General features: G+C 46.0%; 1 protein-coding gene across 1 annotated transcript in view; it reads right to left on the bottom strand.

Moving 5' to 3' along the window:
• The window catches only part of LOC130388100 (copine-5-like), a 38,394-nt gene extending 24,401 nt beyond the window's left edge, over nucleotides 1-13,993 (bottom strand). The window contains exons 1-4 of the mRNA XM_056597476.1: nucleotides 13,986-13,993; nucleotides 12,370-12,448; nucleotides 2,314-2,384; nucleotides 2,065-2,169 (exon numbers count right to left, since the gene is read on the bottom strand). Coding sequence (XP_056453451.1) covers nucleotides 2,065-2,169; nucleotides 2,314-2,384; nucleotides 12,370-12,448; nucleotides 13,986-13,993 — 263 coding nt within the window. The remainder of the gene's footprint in view (nucleotides 1-2,064; nucleotides 2,170-2,313; nucleotides 2,385-12,369; nucleotides 12,449-13,985) is intronic.
• Between the last annotated feature and the right edge of the window lie 4,101 nt (nucleotides 13,994-18,094).

Raw genomic sequence — 18,094 nt, 5'->3', positions numbered from 1 at the left:
TTATGGGTTTCTTCACTCGATAGAAACGTACACAGAAATCGAAGGAACAATTCTAAAAGCCAGGGTTTTGTGAAAGTGAGGGATGTTGTGAAAGTGAAGGATCAACCCCCTGACTCATTCCATTCCCAAGAATCAATCAAGCTAAGAACAAAATCCAACCGGAGAGACACTAGCAGGCTCAGAATAGAAGGAGCCAGTCAAAACAAAGATGGAAAAGCAAATTGAATAACCTCCGGCAGTCCATCTGCAAATCGGCAAGATATCAAAATAAATGTTTTGCCTTTATTTGACAAATGCATTCATCAATGCATTTCATCACGGGCCTCCGAGCTGTGCCCGCCATTCAGGTCTGCAGCCCAACAGTATTAAAGCATTCCTTCTGAGACCTGGAGTCGAATACCGCAAACCCCCCATAGGTCCCAATTAAAACGTTTCCCTCGACACCGAAATGTCAGGATAAATTACAGACCTTGCGATGCTCAGTAACCTTTGTCACTTCATTCTTAAATAAATATATCAAAAATACATTGAATCATATGGTCCTGAAAGCCTGGAGAGCGAATGTAGCGCAGACAAAAACCTTGCTCCAGATAAATAAAAGATGCCAGACTGAAACTGGGTGGGACACTTGTATTCACACACATTTAGCTGTCACTCGTCCGGGAGGAAGAATGAGCAGGTGTTCAGGCTACCGGTCCATCTGTCTGACCCAGTTAGGTTCAGCGGGCAGGTGAGCCCAGACGCTATCAGTACGGACAACCTGTGCTGACATCAAGAGCCGCACCCCCGGTGGGGTGTGGGGGTGTGTGTGTGTGTGTGTGGGGGGGGGGGGGGGGGTTGTTTGAATAGTTCTGCACTGCAAGCTCTCTCGGCTTTTATACACACATGACTGAAGTGGGTTTTGTAAGAACACCCACACACAGTGGTGGCACAAAGGGACAAATCCCGTCGGGCCGCCGCATCGGCGGGCTGGTGGGTCGTCAAAGATTCTCTTATGTTTCCGCGGCCCCGTTCTGTCTCCTAACAAGCCCTCTCTTTGTAACAGTCATGCGGGTGAACATGAGATTGGGCTGGGTAAGTGTTCCGGGTCTTGGCTCACTGGCGAATCACGACTACGTTAGTTAATGCGTGTTAATAATCTAGAACCAGTGCAAAAGAAATGCGCAGCAGTGAGGCGGCCCAGGACAAGAATGCATCTGACGTTCATATATAAACCTCGCCCCCGGCCGGTCCCGTCCCAGTGGGTCAGTCCTGGGCTGAACTCCTTTCCCAGTACAGCCCCTGCCAACACATATCCAACTTGCACAAGTTGACCTGTCCATGTGTGCACTTCCAACACTTGAACGTGCACTACATAGGGCGGACCTCTGATGTTATTCTCCAATAACAACGTATGGGCGATATATTACTGCTCTTCCTCCCTCCCTGTCGGTCCACTCTCTCACCTGGGTTTATAGTGCTGCCCGGAGCTTTGCAGCTTGTCAGCAGTCCCACTTGGCCCCTTGCTCCGCTGAGATCCAGATAAGATAGCAGATTCCCCCGCTGAAAAGCTATTGCTAGTTGTGGACAAATCAATGAGCAGCCCGGCACGCCTGGCAGCTTCTCCAAAATAGGCCCGTAATAACTCTCTATTGGAGCGGCAGATAAAATAACGGGAGGAAAATCGATGATGTCTAAGTTTGCTGAGCCCATCCCATCTCAGTCTGATTACACCACAGATCAAAACTCTCATGGGTCATGGGGGAACAGTACTGTACCTGTGTGTGTGTGTGTGTGTGTGTGTGTGTGTGTGTGTGTGTGTGTGTGTGTGTGTGTGTGTGTGTGTGTGTGTGTGTGTGTGTGTGTGTGTGTGTGGGTGTGTGTGTGTGTGTGTGTGTGTGTGTGTGTGTGTGTGTGTGTGTGTGTGTGTGTGTGTGTGTGTGTGTGTGTGTGTGTGTGTGTGTGAGAGAGTGCCTGAGTGCTTGTGTGTGTGAGTGCCTGTGTGTGTGAGTGCTTGTGTGTGTGAGTGCCTGTGTGTGTGAGTGCCTTTGAGTGTGTGTGTGAGAGCCTCTACTGGTGTCCTACCGGTCATAGTCTCCGTTGCAGAGGGCTCTAACGGGGATGGAGAAGGGCTCCCACAGTGGGTTCAGGGTGTTCTTCACCACCTCCGTCTTGTGGCAGATCGTAAACCTGATGACGTGAAAGCACAACAGTTTCCTCAACACAAACCAACCACTGATTCTTCCCCAGTGTTCTCAATAGGGTCTGCAACAACGCTAAATCTCACGTTGGCTTTTCAACAGAACATTCATTCTTTGAGGAGGAGAAACTCACGTCCCGTCTTCATTACTCCTGTAGAAGACCATGAAGGGGTCTGACTTGCCGAAGAAGTCCTTCTTGTCAAGCTTGTTGGCACAGAATTTCATTGTTGCACAGTCCTTGAGTGGAGAGGGACAGGTAGAGAGACACAGAGAGAGAGGTAGAGAGACAGAGAGAGAGAGGTAGAGAGACACAGAGAGAGAGGTAGAGAGACACAGAGAGAGAGGTAGAGAGAGAGAGGTAGAGAGACAGAGAGAGAGAGGTAGAGAGAGAGAGGTAGAGAGACACAGAGAGAGAGGTAGAGAGACAGAGAGAGAGAGGTAGAGAGACACAGAGAGAGAGGTAGAGGGACACAGAGAGAGAGGTAGAGAGACACAGAGAGAGAGGTAGAGAGACACAGAGAGAGAGGTAGAGAGACACAGAGAGAGAGGTAGAGAGACACAGAGAGAGAGGTAGAGAGACAGAGAGAGAGAGGTAGAGAGACAGAGAGAGAGAGGTAGAGAGACACAGAGAGAGAGGTAGAGAGACACAGAGAGAGAGACAGCGACAGAAAATTAGAGAAAAGGGGAGAATGGGAGAAAATCTGAATTAGGGTCTAAAAGGATGCCTTTTCAATCAGAGGACATTTATTTTAAAGTGTTTTCTTTCATTGGTTTTCTATGACATACTCTCTTTATGCAAATATATACATAGAAATATAAACTAAAGGATTATCTAAAACAACTATCATTGATCTGCACTGGCACTCCTCTTTTTCATGCTGATATCCCAAAGAAATCAGCAAACAGGAAAATATTTTAATATTTGTATCTATTATTCAGTTGCTCAGACAAGAGATATCTAATGTAAAGTATGCCGCATAATCATGGGTCGATATAATAACGTGCACAAAAGGCTCTGAATTAGATTGTGAAACCTCTCGTATGAGAGGAAAGAGGATGTGGAGGGTGTGTGAGGAGCTAATTATACATTATAAAGGGTGGCATTACCATAATTACACTCATTGGGTCTGCATTTCGCAGTGCACTGCCATTACAAGGACAATGAAGGCAGAGACTTTATTGCTCTCTCTTTCGCTTGCTCTCCCCATCTCTGTCCCTCCCCATCTCTCTCTCTCTCTCTCTCTCTCTCTCTCTCTCTCTCTCTCTCTCTCTCTCTCTCTCTCTCTCTCTCGCTCTCTCTCTCTCTCTCACACTCTCTCCCTGTGGTCAAGGTGTTGGGATGTGTCGGAGAGCACAGAGACAGGGAGAGAGGGAGAGGGGAAAGCATTGTTGATTCATTGCACACCATTAGAGTGCAGATAAACATCTGCACCGGAGGGAAACTCAGCAGGGAATTCAATATGGCTCACTCCTCCACCTCCTCCTCCTCCTCCTCCTCCTCCTCCTCCTCCTCCTCCTCCTCCTCCTCCTCCTCCTCCTCCTATTCTAACACTACTTTGTGAAGAACTACACTCCATCTGAATACACAGAGCACACAAGAACATGTAAGGGGTGGGTGGTGGGGGGGGGGGTCCCTGGGAGTCTGCCTGGCATTGTGAGCTGAGATGGAGTAGTGTTTAGTCAGAGGGCACGCTGTTCGATCGGCCGACACGGGTGGAAGAAAGAGCTGTGTATCCTCTCTCCTCTCTTGGGAGTCCCACTGCGATTTGTTACCGAGGACCAAGCCTTATGCTGAATCTAAATTAAGAGTGAATCTGGAGTGGGCAAGTGGAGTTTATATGTAGGACCACCACATTGATTGCGGCGACCCCAGCGGGCTTGTTTTGCAGATCGTTCTTCTAACCTTCATCTATGCAACCCCCCCCCATCTACCTTCTCTGAAGACATCAACAGCAGACTCTGCTCATACTCTGTTTTCTTCTGTAAGTATGAGAGTGGTATGAGAGAATCCACAACTTGTGGATTGAAGTGTCAAGTTCATACGGAGCGGCTTTGATTTGATGGTTTTATCCGATCAAAAGAATTGTCATCAGAAGAAAAACAAAGTGGGGAGTTGATTGAAAACAGTGAGCTCTGATTAAATGGTGCAGGGCATGTGGTTTCTCAGCTTTCGTTTTCCCACCAACACCAGGCGACTACGGTTATGTGTGGTTTCAACAACCAAATAATACTGTTCCTTCTAAGCAGTGGCGAAACGTGTACTGCCTACTCCCTTGATACACTGCCATAACCATGTTATTTTGTCTGTATTCTCCGCCTGATTCTAGTGCGGTTTATTTTATGAATTCAGAAAATTACCACAAATTACATATCTAAACCCTGCAAAAATCTCAGTAGAATCAGTTTCCAGCACCGTCCGTCTTTGTTATTACACAGACTGCACAATTACGCTGTCACGGAAATAGGGTGTGTAAAAGGCCTCAATTAGGCACATGAACCACATCCTCACTTCACTGCTTCACACTGCCTCTCTCTACCCCCCCCCCTCTCACTATCTCTCCCTCTTTCTCTCTCTCGCTCTCTCTCTCTTCTCCCCTCTCTCTCTATCTGTCTTTAACCCTCTCTCTCGCTCTCTCTCTCTCTCTCGCTCTATGTCTCTCACTCAATATATATAGTTATATCTCCAAGGAACGGTGAAGAAGGAGGAACCTTTATCCTCCCACTTGGGATGATGGGTGTTTCATTTCACCTCCTCCAGTGGGGGTTCTGAACCCCCAGAAAGGGCTGCTTAGAGGGCTCTTGGCGGCCTCAGCACTGGGGGAAATGGAGCAAATGAACAGGAAGAACAGGAGACTTTCACATGTTAACGACATAAATAGTTCATCCATTCTGTGTGTTAATGGTGAATTTTCGGAAAGATGTAAACAAGAGGGACGAGAGGGGGCGATGTATGAACATATTATTTGATTAACTATTGCATAGACTTCCTAATAGGATCAGAGATCATTTCCTCTTCACCATTGTAGGGACAAACTCGTGCACACTGGCCCAAAGTCAGCTGTTTCCACATTAGCAGTCATCTTCTTCATGCTGAGCAATGCAAGGTCCCCAGCCACGCCAACAGACCAATGTCAATACAGTGGATGAAGGTGATTAACAATGATTCTGTTACCGCACCTGAGTCCATAGCACCTGAGTGCATTTGTATCAACCGGGAAATTAGTTACTATTGACTTTTTACACCCACGCCTGATTTTGCTGACCATATGCATTTGCCCTTCTCTCCAGGCAGCCGGTCTGCCAGATGCTCGGCCAGGCGGCCTCTGCACTGAATGCATAACCAGACGGGGGATGAAGTCCCCTGTGCTTCCCCCGCTGCCACGCGAACACTGCAGCACGCTCTGCTTGCATTCGAATCCGCCGCAAGCAACGGCAGCAGACCTGTGAGTAGATGACGAGTATCAAGGAGCCAGCCCGGCCAGCCGGCCAGCCTACCCGCCAACCCGCCAGTGAAGCCTGGTGCACACGGCCCGCGGTACACGGGCCAGAGATAACGACAGCCAAGAGGGGGGCTTTGATCCACCCTGGGACGGGGGCTGCTGGGGCTGGAGCTTCTCCTGCTGTCTAATGATACGTAGCAAATCCTCCTCTAAGGTGAAGGACCCCCCCCCCCCCCCCCCCCCCCCCTCCACTGCCAGTGCCCCTCTGAACAGCTTCCCCAAGTGACTAGCAATCCGCGCCGCACACTGGCAGGCTTTTCAGCGGCTTCCAAACCACGATACCTGTGTTTACCTCGGGGAAAGGCAGGTCCCACAGATGTCTTACAGAAATATATCCCCAAGAGGACGATAGTATCTCCGAACATACAAGTCACTGAAATGTTACTTTTACTGACAGCTTTTGTTGTTTTGTTTATTTATTTTAAAGGTTGGGGAGAGAGGAAATAATCCCTTTTGGCCATGATACAATATTTGCTGTTCCAGATTGAAGTTGTGCTCTCTAGTGATTGGTGCCAACTCTGTGTGTCATGGCCAGGTGACCTCCAGCAAGCCCTTCATTACACACACGTTTGTAAGCAAAAACACCTCAACTGCAGCACAGCCGCCATTAATTATCAATAAAGGCTAATAGTGGAGCCATCATTAGCTGTGGGCCACGTCAATTTCAGGGTCAAGAAGGAGAACTATTTAAGTCATCAGTGATCCAATTTTTTGACACGCTTCAGCATAAAACTGTATGAAAAAAATGACATGCAACCAAAATGCAGTGATTATGAAAAGATGTTGACTCATATAGAAATGTAATCAAGCTTTGACGTGTGTGTGCATGTGTATGTGAGGTGGGAGGGGGGGGGGGGGGGGGGGGGGGGGACTTTTAGATGGCATAAAACATTAATGCCGTTGCAGCTCAATGGCTTGCTTTACAACCCCGGAGGGAGACGAATTGTTCTGGCCAATAAGTCTTCCTTCCTTCCCCGTGCTCTGGTGAAAGCACCATAACGTGATTATTTACTGTCTTCATTTAGCAGCACACAGAAGAAGCCGATGGGAGGCGCTGGGGCACGGGGCTATTAACACTGATTCATGGATGAAACCACCCCGCCGCAGCAGAGAGCGCGTGTGATCCAGTGATTGGGGTGAACGTGGGTGTCCGTTTAAAAACTCCTAGCGTGTCTGCTCCCAACAACACGACACAATTATATTTTCAGGAGATGTAATCGGCACAACGGCGTCACACATACAAAGGGGAACACATTCTGGAAGATAAGGGCTTTAAGTGGCTCATTTCAGCTGGCTAGTCCAGAGATCACTGGCGATCTTTGGTTACATAATATGAGGGAGTGACGGCGTACGATGACAGGTAGACCGCGGGCGGCTGACACACTTACTCTACAGTTTCCCAGCTCTTCCGCTGACAAGATAATGGTTCCGCATGCTTTGCCAGGTATGCCCCTGCAAGAAAAACAAGGGACATCACGTCAGCTCATTGGAACGGTGTTAGCTGAGTGGCAAGATGGCAACCAGGTTTCCTTATGCAATGTGAGCAGCTATTTTTATTCTGCTTACCACAGGTAGAACGGTTTTAAGTGTCATACAATTGTGAGATGATTACTAACGAATTTAAAGAATGGCTATTCAATACGGCAGGAAATGCAGATAGAAAACAACTTTGACAGCTTCCAGGGAAGCCTTGAATGCTTTATATATCTTCAACTTTTGCAACTGACTGAATCTGTCATTTATTCTCACATTTAGTTGTAATGGGGTCATCGAACCATGCATAAATCAAAACCAAAAATAACCTCTAATCGAGCGGACAGTGCAGTTTTTACAAATTAGATAATCCTTTGCAACAACTTCAGGGAGACCTCAAAAACACATTTTTCAAACATAATATTGCCTGTGTCCCTTGTTATTGTTGGATTTCCTGTACCCTGTCCTGCATCTTTGCCTTCTGCTCCCATCCCTCCTCTTGGCCCATGCCGTGACTCAACAAAAAGATCACACGGAGAGACGCCATCGCTTGAGCCTTAATGTAATTCTGCATTATTTGAGGGGCAGAACAGTTCAATCTCTGTACTGCTGCTGCTGCCTATGTTCCAGACCTGACTTGCTTCATGTCAGCCTTGCTTTCGCAAAGACTGCAAGAGCAGAGGATATCTACTTCCAGATCATAGGCGAGCTGTCCAGGTGCTGTCAGCCCTGTCATATCTGGGAGATCAGAGAGGAAATGCCGTGGACTTAGCAGGAGAGCATAGTGATTAGTAGGTCAGCCGTGCTGCTGAGTGTGCGTCCCGCTGCGACCAGGGATCCCACTGACTCTACTGGGAGGATCACAGAGCCCCATGCCTAATGGAGAGGCGCTGCTGCACTTAAAGATCAAGCAGTGGAGCATCAGAGCAATTCAATATCTGTGTGTTGGTGTGTGTGTGTGTGTGTGTGTGTGTGTGTGTGTGTGTGTGTGTGTGTGTGTGTGTGTGTGTGTGTGTGTGTGTGTGTGTGTGTGTGTGTGTGTGTGTGTGTGTGTGTGTGTGTGTGTGTGTGTGTGTGTGTGTGTGTGTGTGTGTGTGTGGATTTGTGTGTGTGTAAGTGTGTGTGTTTGTGTGTGTGGGGGTGTGTGTGTGTGTGCGTGTTTTCTAATCAACACTCGTCAATTGAGGAAGGATAAGTTGTGTCTCTTCATTAAGTTTGGTTTTATATCCCTCAGGTATCAGCAGTCCTATTCCAAGTGGAAAAACTCAACAACAAGGCAAATTCAGCTTTCAATACACCTCTGTTGAGTGAGTGTACATGATCGATACTCAATCGAAACCCTACTGTACTGTATATCTCATAATGCCTGTGAGAATCCAACTGAATATGGGTGTACCATGTGGTGGTGGTATGGTATATTATATAAGGGCCATGGTGGTTTTAAGATTGACAAGGATTCTTCAGTCTTTAATTCTCCTCACGCTCCTTGGAGAGCAATCTTATGGTGAATTAATTATCCTTGAAATATTGATGTCTTTCTCCCAGACACCTCCTCCAATGGCCCAGAATGATTAATGCTCAAAAGGACCAGAGGGGCCCTTAACCTTCGGGGACAGTAGCTGGTGCCCATCCCAGGGTCAAGTCATCTTCACGAGGTCACCAGGGAGCACGAGTGCCATTACCTACCAGGAGACGGGCCGCGAGACGACCGCAGGTCAATCTCACCCAGAGACACGTTCACTACAGCGGACTAATTTGTATTTTCCTCTCAGAGAGACGATACCAGGGTTTGGCTTCTAGACTATCTTTTTGGATTCCAACATGCACACACACACACACACACACACACACACACACGCACACACACACACACACACTAAACACACGAACACACACACACATTCACAGACACTTACACTAAACTCAGAAACACATTTAATTTGAACAGTGCCAGGGCGGCAGCAGCTCCAGCCCAGAGAGGTGGGAGTGGATTTGGAGTTTCTCACCCCCCTCTATCGAGGGGGTCCCTTCGCCACAGTCCCATTCGGAGACGGAGGCCTCAATGGGAAACACTTTGATGATGAAAGCCTATGAAACGGGGCTGCCACTTTCTCCTATCCATTATGTACAAGGCGACTCGGCTCCACACTACTGGTGCTGGAAGGAACCAGTGGCAAGTGGCAAGTTAGTGAGTCCCAAGCTCAATCAATTGGTCATGTGCGCCCTATTTCCACACACTGTACCCTAACTTGTGCCACATACAGACACACTGAATTACACGAACAGCGATAGCGATGGCTGGGTTTCACACAGTTTTTTGGGGCGGGCTGTTTTTGCAGCTGATATACATCATTACTTCTGCACAGTTTAACTGTGCCCATTGTGTCCTTCTCTGACACAGCATGTGAAAGGATGATATTAATTATGTAACCCTTATACAGAGATTTAAAACGTAGGTCCTGCGGAATAATATCCAGACTGAATAATCAACCGCTATATCTCCAAGTTGTTTACACTTTCAGAGTATTTGAACACTTGATATGTGATGGCAGCCACCACCGCCAGAGGAAAAAAGGCTCATTATGCAGCAGCCCTAATGGCTTGTCGTTTCAGGGAGTTAAGTGCATGGAATTGAATTGCTTTTTGATGAGGTTCTCCTGTTGAAGGAGGCTGATAACGGCCAGTCATCGCCCAGTTGGTTTCTAGGCTTCCAGGGAGAATGCCAACATGTCCACCGTCAGGTCCTTGGGAACACACAGGTGCTGAGGGGAAAGCACTTACACAGTATGCTACACACACACACACACTGTTCGGAGAAAGGGGCTTCATAATTCATACAGTCCACCAGGTCCTTCCCTGGCCCGCCACTAACGCTACGGCATAAGGCGCCAACCAGATGGGCGCCAGGAGATGTCATTGAAGTCCTGTTTTGGCTCGTATTGGCTTTCTGTTTGCATATTAGCAGTATGTCCGTCAAGCTAACTCCCGCACTGCAGTAGCACAGAAACCCTTAGCATCCAAAAAAACGTCAGTAGTATCGACAAGAAGAAAAGGGATGGAGGCTAATTATAGCATGATGAGCCACTATGGCCAGAGGAGGAGAGGAGGGATACTCTGCAGTATAATGTAACTCATAACTGAGTTGATTTTTGCTTAAGCACCTGGGAATTGTCATTTGGGGAAATAGTGGATTTATAACATATATAATTGGACTATTAGTTTGATTGAGTATGGCTTGTTTATCTTTATTTAGATAAAGTTCCGAAAACAGCAGAAAACAGAGGCTCTATTTTCTCAAGCAGAAAGCCAATTCAAGCCTCAATCCTTCAAGCTCTTCTTCAGCAGTGCCGAAACCAGCTACAATCTTAATGTCTTCGTATAACAAGGAAGTACAATATGGTTGTTACGACCTCTAGATTTATGTCTTCTATAGATTGAGCTCTGTGGGGAGTTACTATAACAATAAAATAAGGATTCTGAATCCCTCCTATTCCTCCGTTACCGGGCAATGTCGAGAGGTGAATGGAAGCCAACGAAATCAAAGCATGGAGAGGAAGAACACGGCAACTGACGGGGCTGGACGCAGGTCATTGGGATGTGGAATGCCTTTGATATTTCACCGTGCCTCAATGTGTCAGGCCTATTACCGCAGTGCCCTGCTAATAGGAATGCCATCCATGCTTTTTTGGTTTGAAACGTTTTTTTTTCCTTTCTGAACCCATTGTGGCCAATTATTTTTGTTTAACGATGCCTTTGACCACTACAAGGTAATACGTCAAAAAAGACTACTAATATTAGTTCATTTTTTATACAGAGCAGCTTTCTGCTCATAAAAAGTGGATAAAAGCTTTTTATTTCGGCCCCATTCAAAGCAGGTCAGCGAATCCACTGAACCTTTTGCAACCAACTGGAGTGCAACCGAGCCTGAGAGCAGGCCACGGCCAGAACATGGCCATGGGCCAGCCTCAAACTACAGAATCACCCGGCAGATCTTAGTTAAACAGATTAGACTAGGCTGCCAACACTCTGTGGGGATTGATACCAGGGCCGCCTTGATCTTCATACACAGATAAGCACTCGCAACGCACGCAGATGCCAAACACAGCCAGGTGACAAAACAGAAACGGGAGAACGTGAGTGTCACTATAATAGCACCCTAAGAGGAAGAGGATGATGGCTGTCACCGCGGTGCCACTGAGAGAGGAGACCTAACGTGAGGACGTCCCAGCCGTATGAGGCCGCAGGCGGGCTCGTTACCAGATTGATGAAGCTTGTCGCTGTTGCAACCGGAAATATGAAGAAGTAAAGCGTACAGGCTGGTGTGAAAAATGCAGATAGTTGAAAAAGATAATTGTGTGAATGATAAAACAGTAAGACAGAGTGAGGCAGTAAAATATGCAGATATTTTACCATTGCTTTCAACCCCCCTGGGGGAACTGAATATAGGGATATTTCGCCGTCCCAAGTGTCAGTTGAATAATACATTTCAATGTTTTACTATGTTTACCGTGATACTGCCACTTTGATGAGATCATATTAAAGCAATGATTCTCACTGCGCTTCATATTCCAATGTTGCACCGCTGCCTGGGAGGTCCTCGTTGTGAGCCACCAGCCCGGTTTCGTTTTGTTTTAGTGTTTCACATGTTCTGCTCATTTAGTGTAATAATGCTTTGTTTTACATTAGGGCAATTGATTTATTCCATTTTTTTCGCCTTTTTTATTACATGAAATGATCATATTGCTTTATTGAGCATGCTAATGATGTGTGGTTTTCTGCTCATCCAAATAAACAAGGGGCTCATCAGCCACCTGCGGCTATTGAAAAACAACTCATTTTACAGCGAGAATGAGATGCTGAACAATAACACGTTTCCCTTTCCCTTCGGTTTCTCCAAAACACTGAAATTATACTAAGTCGTCAAGGTTCCCTAACTTCCCTTTTACTCTTTCTCTCTCTGTAGCCATCAAATTAAATCGAACTTTTAAAGTAGGTAACAAGCTTCCCATTCACGAAGTCACCCTCTTTAAGAACAGAACATTTTTATCTTTAATGCAAGCCAAGAGCCATGAGCATCTCGACACGGTACATCCTTATTACCCCTGCAGTGTCACAACCTCAAGTCCGTCCCCCCTCATCTCCTCACAGTCTCAGGATGGGAAGCCATGCAGGAGCGAGCAGGGGGTAGGGGGTTGGGGAGGGGGTGGTGTCCTCACTTGGTGCCCACTGAGGCTGCGAGTGATGGAATTCATATCTGTGATCTCGTTAGAGACAATGTCGCCTTGACCTCCTCTGCTGTAGCAGTTAGGCCCATCGATAGATCAAAGCGTTCCTCTGGAACGATCCGTTCTGGGCTGCTGGGCGAAATAGCGGCAGAGGGTGAAGGGGTGCAACAAGGGGAGATCATGTGGTTGAGTGGTGGGGTTCAACGGTATTCAGATATATTCAGGCAGTGATACCATGGTCGTATCAAAATTTGAAGGTGCCACTTTGACATTTGAAAAAAAGACCTTCAAATGTATTTTTTTTTTCAAAAAGACATTTGAAGGTCTCCATCTCAAAAAATGTTTTTCGTTTTTCATTTTGTTCAACTTTGTTCATTTTGATCCAACAGCCATTGAACTGGGGTCGTACTTGATTCATTTCAGGCTAGGGAATCTGAACTGACGTCAGCCTATCCAGTGGGATGGGCTTGAGCACCAGGCACGCACGAGCCTATCACAGCGACAGCACTAAAATGGCAGCATGCACCATCACCATGAGATGGTGAAGGACTGAACGAATAAGATTTAGGTTGGGAAAACTGTGTTTGAGGGATTTTGTTTTTTCAGAACAGAGTGCAGCAGCTCAAGACAGGTGCACCCTCGCTTCATTTTAAGAGTTTTTTTTATTTTTTGACAATTGATTCGTAAACCTTGATGTTTTGGGGAGGCATTGAAAAAATGTATATTGCTCATCCCTATTGAGTTGTTGTGGTGGGCTGGTCAGTCTTTTGTGGGACACCAGGGGAGGCCTAGCCCGACCTTGGATGGTGATAGCCGTCGTAAACGACAGCATGATGACTGAACGCTGTCTGCCCGGGGTGCAAAACAAATCAACTATGGTTATCTGCTGCATAAACGCCTGTCCTTGGTGCTGCTACTGCAGAACCTAGCCAGTACTATTATAAATGTTTTCTCAGTGTTGTCTGAGGTGCCTCCAATACATTACCCTGCATGCATTGTAGGCTGTATGAAATAAACCAACAGGTAGATAGTTCTTCTGTGCCTGGGAGGTTTTGTGTGGAGACAAAATATCCCAAGAGTTGAATAATAAAACGTTTAAAAGCTGCATTGTGAAGAGGCGAATCGGTAGATTTGCTCAGCCATGCGGGGGGTGCCGGGTTGTAGGGTAGTTAGTTTGCTTTGTGGGCAGTGCTGGCAAAAGCTGTCTCATTTGCATATTTCGGAATCAAAGGGGATCCTAACAAATCCCCGTGCATTGAATAGGGATGATTATAGTGCTCTCAGCAAGGTTGCAGTGTTTTCCGTTACCTAAGCACAGCGGGTACTATGAGTCAAAGATTCGTGGTGTTGGCCTCGGAGTCCAAATTGACATTAAGCAAGGCAGCAGAATGTTGTAATTGCATGGCGTCCAGAGGGAAAAAAATGCTAATAACTGGAGGCTCCATGAAATGTTCTGAGTTAAAATTCTACCACCAAACGCCTGCAACAAACATCCAAATACCTCACAGAGACATCGGGGGATGGATCCTCTCATCAAAATAACCTTGGAAAGAAACATTCCACGAGTGTCTTTTGCCCAGAAACCATTATTCAAATATGTGTCATACCTTTTCATCTTGAGAGTATGATAACAACAGTAACCAACAACAACTTTTTAACTAATGGTTAGTGATGGAAAACAGCACTCTGCACTGCTCTACTCTCCTCTGAGTAATCCAGCTCTGCTCACCGGAATGACTGGAGACTCCTGTGTTAAGTCAGGGCTTTAACGTCCTAATACCCCCAGCCTTACACGGTGCCTACTACACTCAGGGTAATGGGGCCTGCCATCAATTAAATTGCACGAGATGCTAGATTGCATGGGAATTGCATGATACACAATCTCCCAAAGGCCCCCCTGGTTCAAAGAGACGGGGGCAGGTTGTTTGTGTAGTGCGGGGGTATCGGTAAAGCCCCCAGCTCTATTTCAAGCGTCTATCCGAAGAAACCAATCAACGGAGTCTGACATGCCGTGAGAGTTGCAGAGCGGAAGTCATCAAGAGTGCGAGAAATAGATTGAACTCCACTGAAGAATATCTGATTGCACTTCAATCAAGTGAACGCCTTATTCCGCCACCATAGAGTGAAACCAACCTACGGTACTCTTTTGAATGCTGTTTCTACAGTATGTTCTTCTGCAATGCAGTGAAATGCTTCCACTTCAAACCAGCATGAATGCAATGTATAGTCCATGTACATCAGCCAGCCATATCATTAATGTTACAATCGACATGTCCTGTATTTTTATGGACCCCTTTCCATTGGCCGGTGGCGGTTGTAGCAACAGTGCCACCCAGGCGGTGGTGGCACTCACCGAGATGTAGGACACATAATGGGTAATGGCTTTGACATGGTAATGTTGCTCTGCTGTTCTCCGATGTGTGCTGTAATATCCTCCTTACGTCCATTTGAAAGGTTACTGCCATCAGCGTAATGAACCTGGTTCTCATTCTACCTACACACTCTTCTTTTTTCACCGCCCACCCCTCCCGCCTCTACCCCTCAGGCCATAAACATATCAGTTGAGTGCAATTAGCATTCCCTCTCTAATGTACATATGTCTTCCACATGCATGTAATGTTGCACATACGTCTCGCTGCTCCCTCAGGTAGAAATGTCGGGGACATATATGTCTAATTATGTTCTGAAACACATGCTAGATGTACAGCCTATCCCTTTGCAATGTGTTTATTGTTCTCACTTTATCAACCACAAGAAATTCAAGCCCTGACATTTATCTCTATTACGCAAAACAAACTGTCTCCTGTTCATCAGTGGGAATGGCAATTATAGTATATAAACGCGTTTGCGTGTTTGGGTGTGTGTGTGTGTGTCTGTGTGTATGTTTGTGTGTTTGTGTGTCTCTGTGCAATGTGAGTGTGTGCGTGTGTGTGTGTTTGTGCGTGTGCGTGTTTGTGTGCGTGTGCGTGTGCGTGTGTGTGTGTGTGTGTGTGTGTGTGTGTGTGTGTGTGTGTGTGTGTGTGTGTGTGTGTGTGTGTGTGTGTGTGGGTGTGGGTGTGGGTGTGCATGGATGCGTGTGTGTGTGTGACTGTGTGTGCTCGTGTGTACATGCGTTATGTGTGGGAGGACATAAGTGCACATTAGGAGCACATCAATATTTGAAAGAAGAACACAGGAAGAAAAGCAGATCAAGTGGGGAGAGCATACCTAATCGAAATACGAGAGAGGATGAATGGGGGACATGCCATAAAGAGAGGCTCTGTTTTCGCTTCTTAAACAGGTCAGTGGACGCAGGCTAAAGCTTGGCTTGGGACTCATTTGGCCATGGCTAACACGTTTCCATGGTGGATCGGTGCCTACGTCTCCCAAGTTCAGAGGGATATGCTGTAATGGCAGGTTGTCATGGGCATAGAGAAGGATGTGAAGCCCATAGCGGTTAGACAACTGCAGATCAATCAACGATGAGATAAAAAACAAGGGAGCGGGCGGGGGAGGGTAAACTCCATTATCCATGAAGGGCGATGGAGAGACTCATTGACAGCCATAACTCTGCAGCATTTTGTACTTTATTGTTTTTTTTACTTAATGAGATGTGTTGTAAAAAGTCGTTCATATTTCATAGTTGTTCATAAAAACAGGATCATTTCATTTTATCATAGTATTTTATGCTGTTTTGTACTGCATATTAAAAAAAGGCCACACAATGAAAAAAAGGTTCCTTTGGACCCGTTGAAACTGCTGCACTACAGTTTAATACAACAGGGGTTTATATTTGTGTTGTTCGTGTATTCATCTGTAAAGCACCAATTTTCTGGGTGTAAATATTTCCTACAGCTATTCAGCCAGACACATCTATGAGCTCATGCATATGCATCTCATATCCAGCCGCCCACCCGTTCAGCCAGATTTCCAGCAAACCTGACCTGGGCCGGGCCAATCACAACCGATTATCTAATCAGGGGCGGGATCACTACGATGACTGCGCAGAGGAGCGCCCTATGGCAGTGCTGTCCAGGCATTCTCTTAAACAACAAATATTGCGGCCACTGATGTGTCACAGGTCTGTTGCTCTGACTGGCAGATCTGTTGGTGGCCAGGGGCCATTTGGTCTGCCCGTGTTGATAAGCTGCTTGGAAATTGAAATTCGTTGAGACGTCCCAAACTAAGATGCATTTGTGCATTGTTCTGCCGATTTCAAGCTAGTGCAGGGAACATGTATAGGAAATATCTCATTTGTTTCAGCATCATATATTTCCATCTTAAGAGCCATTCAGTAAGCAGTTGAATACTAAAACTAGATAGCTAGCTTTTAATGACTCACAGTGGTGTGATTTTGGCTTTGCCATTATTGGAGAATCCCTCTTGGATGAAGACTCTGAGCATACCCTAATAAAGGGTGTGGATTTTAGTGTTGTCACCATATATTATCTTATTAAGTGTTCACCTTAATAAGAAGATACACATTTGCCAAAACATTGAGTCCTGTTGATATTTGCTAATTTACTAAACTACTCCAACTACAACAACAGATTGAGGGAACGCATTGGGGTGTAATGTCTTCCACTCCGCTCTTCCACACGTTCTATTGGACGTTTTAGGAACGAATGCTAGCCCAGACACGAGGGTACTCATATTCGTCTCAGCCATACAGCCACACACACAGCATTTTCTCAAAGAATCTCTGATACCGACCAAAAGCTAAAAGGACTGTGGTGTGGTCATTTAAGGCGAGGGTCACCTTCTTGTGGTGCGTGGATAACACCCTTTTAGGCTCTTAAGCTTTCTCCTGCCATGGATTGACTTCAGAGAATCGGCAGCCTTTCGTCTTTAGCCTCTCGTCCTCTGCATCCTCCTATTCAACACTGAAGGGCGCCCGGCTATACAATCCCCCGTCCCTACGAGTCTCTCTGGCAGGGCATACAGACGCAGTGCCAGAAAAACACTTCTGTTCAGCTGTACTGCAGTGAAAACAGAGTTGACCGAGTTGCCAGACAGCTTCAAAGTTCCACAGTTGTGTTATGCGAGAGAGAGAGAGAGAGAGAGAGAGAGAGAGAGAGAGAGAGAGAGAGAGAGAGAGAGAGAGAGAGAGAGAGAGAGAGCTTCTCTTGACTTTGTGAGTTTATTATGCAACTTGTTTTGCCTCAGATTGAAACAAAAGGTTTGATTATGATTATTTCCTGGTTGAAGATTTTCACATTGATTTTAATTTCAAACATTTGCATATCTTTTATATAATTAACAGTTATGCAGGTAGGCCGAATTACAGGTCTGAATAGATATGCATTTCTCATATACATGTATGTGCACATGTATACATACATGTGCACATACACGTGTATGAGAATATGAGAAGTATATGAGAAAAAAAATTAAATTCTCTATGGTTTCATAATGACTGAGTCACCGTTAAAACAAATTGGTTTCAGCTCTAATGCTGTTACTGTCTGTTATATGTTTCTATTTAGATTATTTGTCAGGAGATTTTGTTATTATTGTCCGAGTCTGGTTTTAACTAATGCTGGGCTTACACCAAACGATTTTCACAGTCACAGACTAATAACTGCAAGAGAGGATTTAGCGTTGGATCATGTGTGATATTTAACAAGGGTTTTGTAGTAGATATGGCGGTTGGAGATGCATGCAGCAAACACAGGATATCTGTTAACTTCCTGTTCGGGTTTCACACCTTTCTTGTCAGCAGCACAAGAAACACAAA

This window comes from Gadus chalcogrammus, chromosome 1 (genome assembly GCF_026213295.1).
Source record: "Gadus chalcogrammus isolate NIFS_2021 chromosome 1, NIFS_Gcha_1.0, whole genome shotgun sequence".
In the NCBI taxonomy this organism is placed as follows: Eukaryota; Metazoa; Chordata; class Actinopteri; order Gadiformes; family Gadidae; genus Gadus; species Gadus chalcogrammus.
This window is presented reverse-complemented; position numbering and strand designations above follow the sequence as displayed.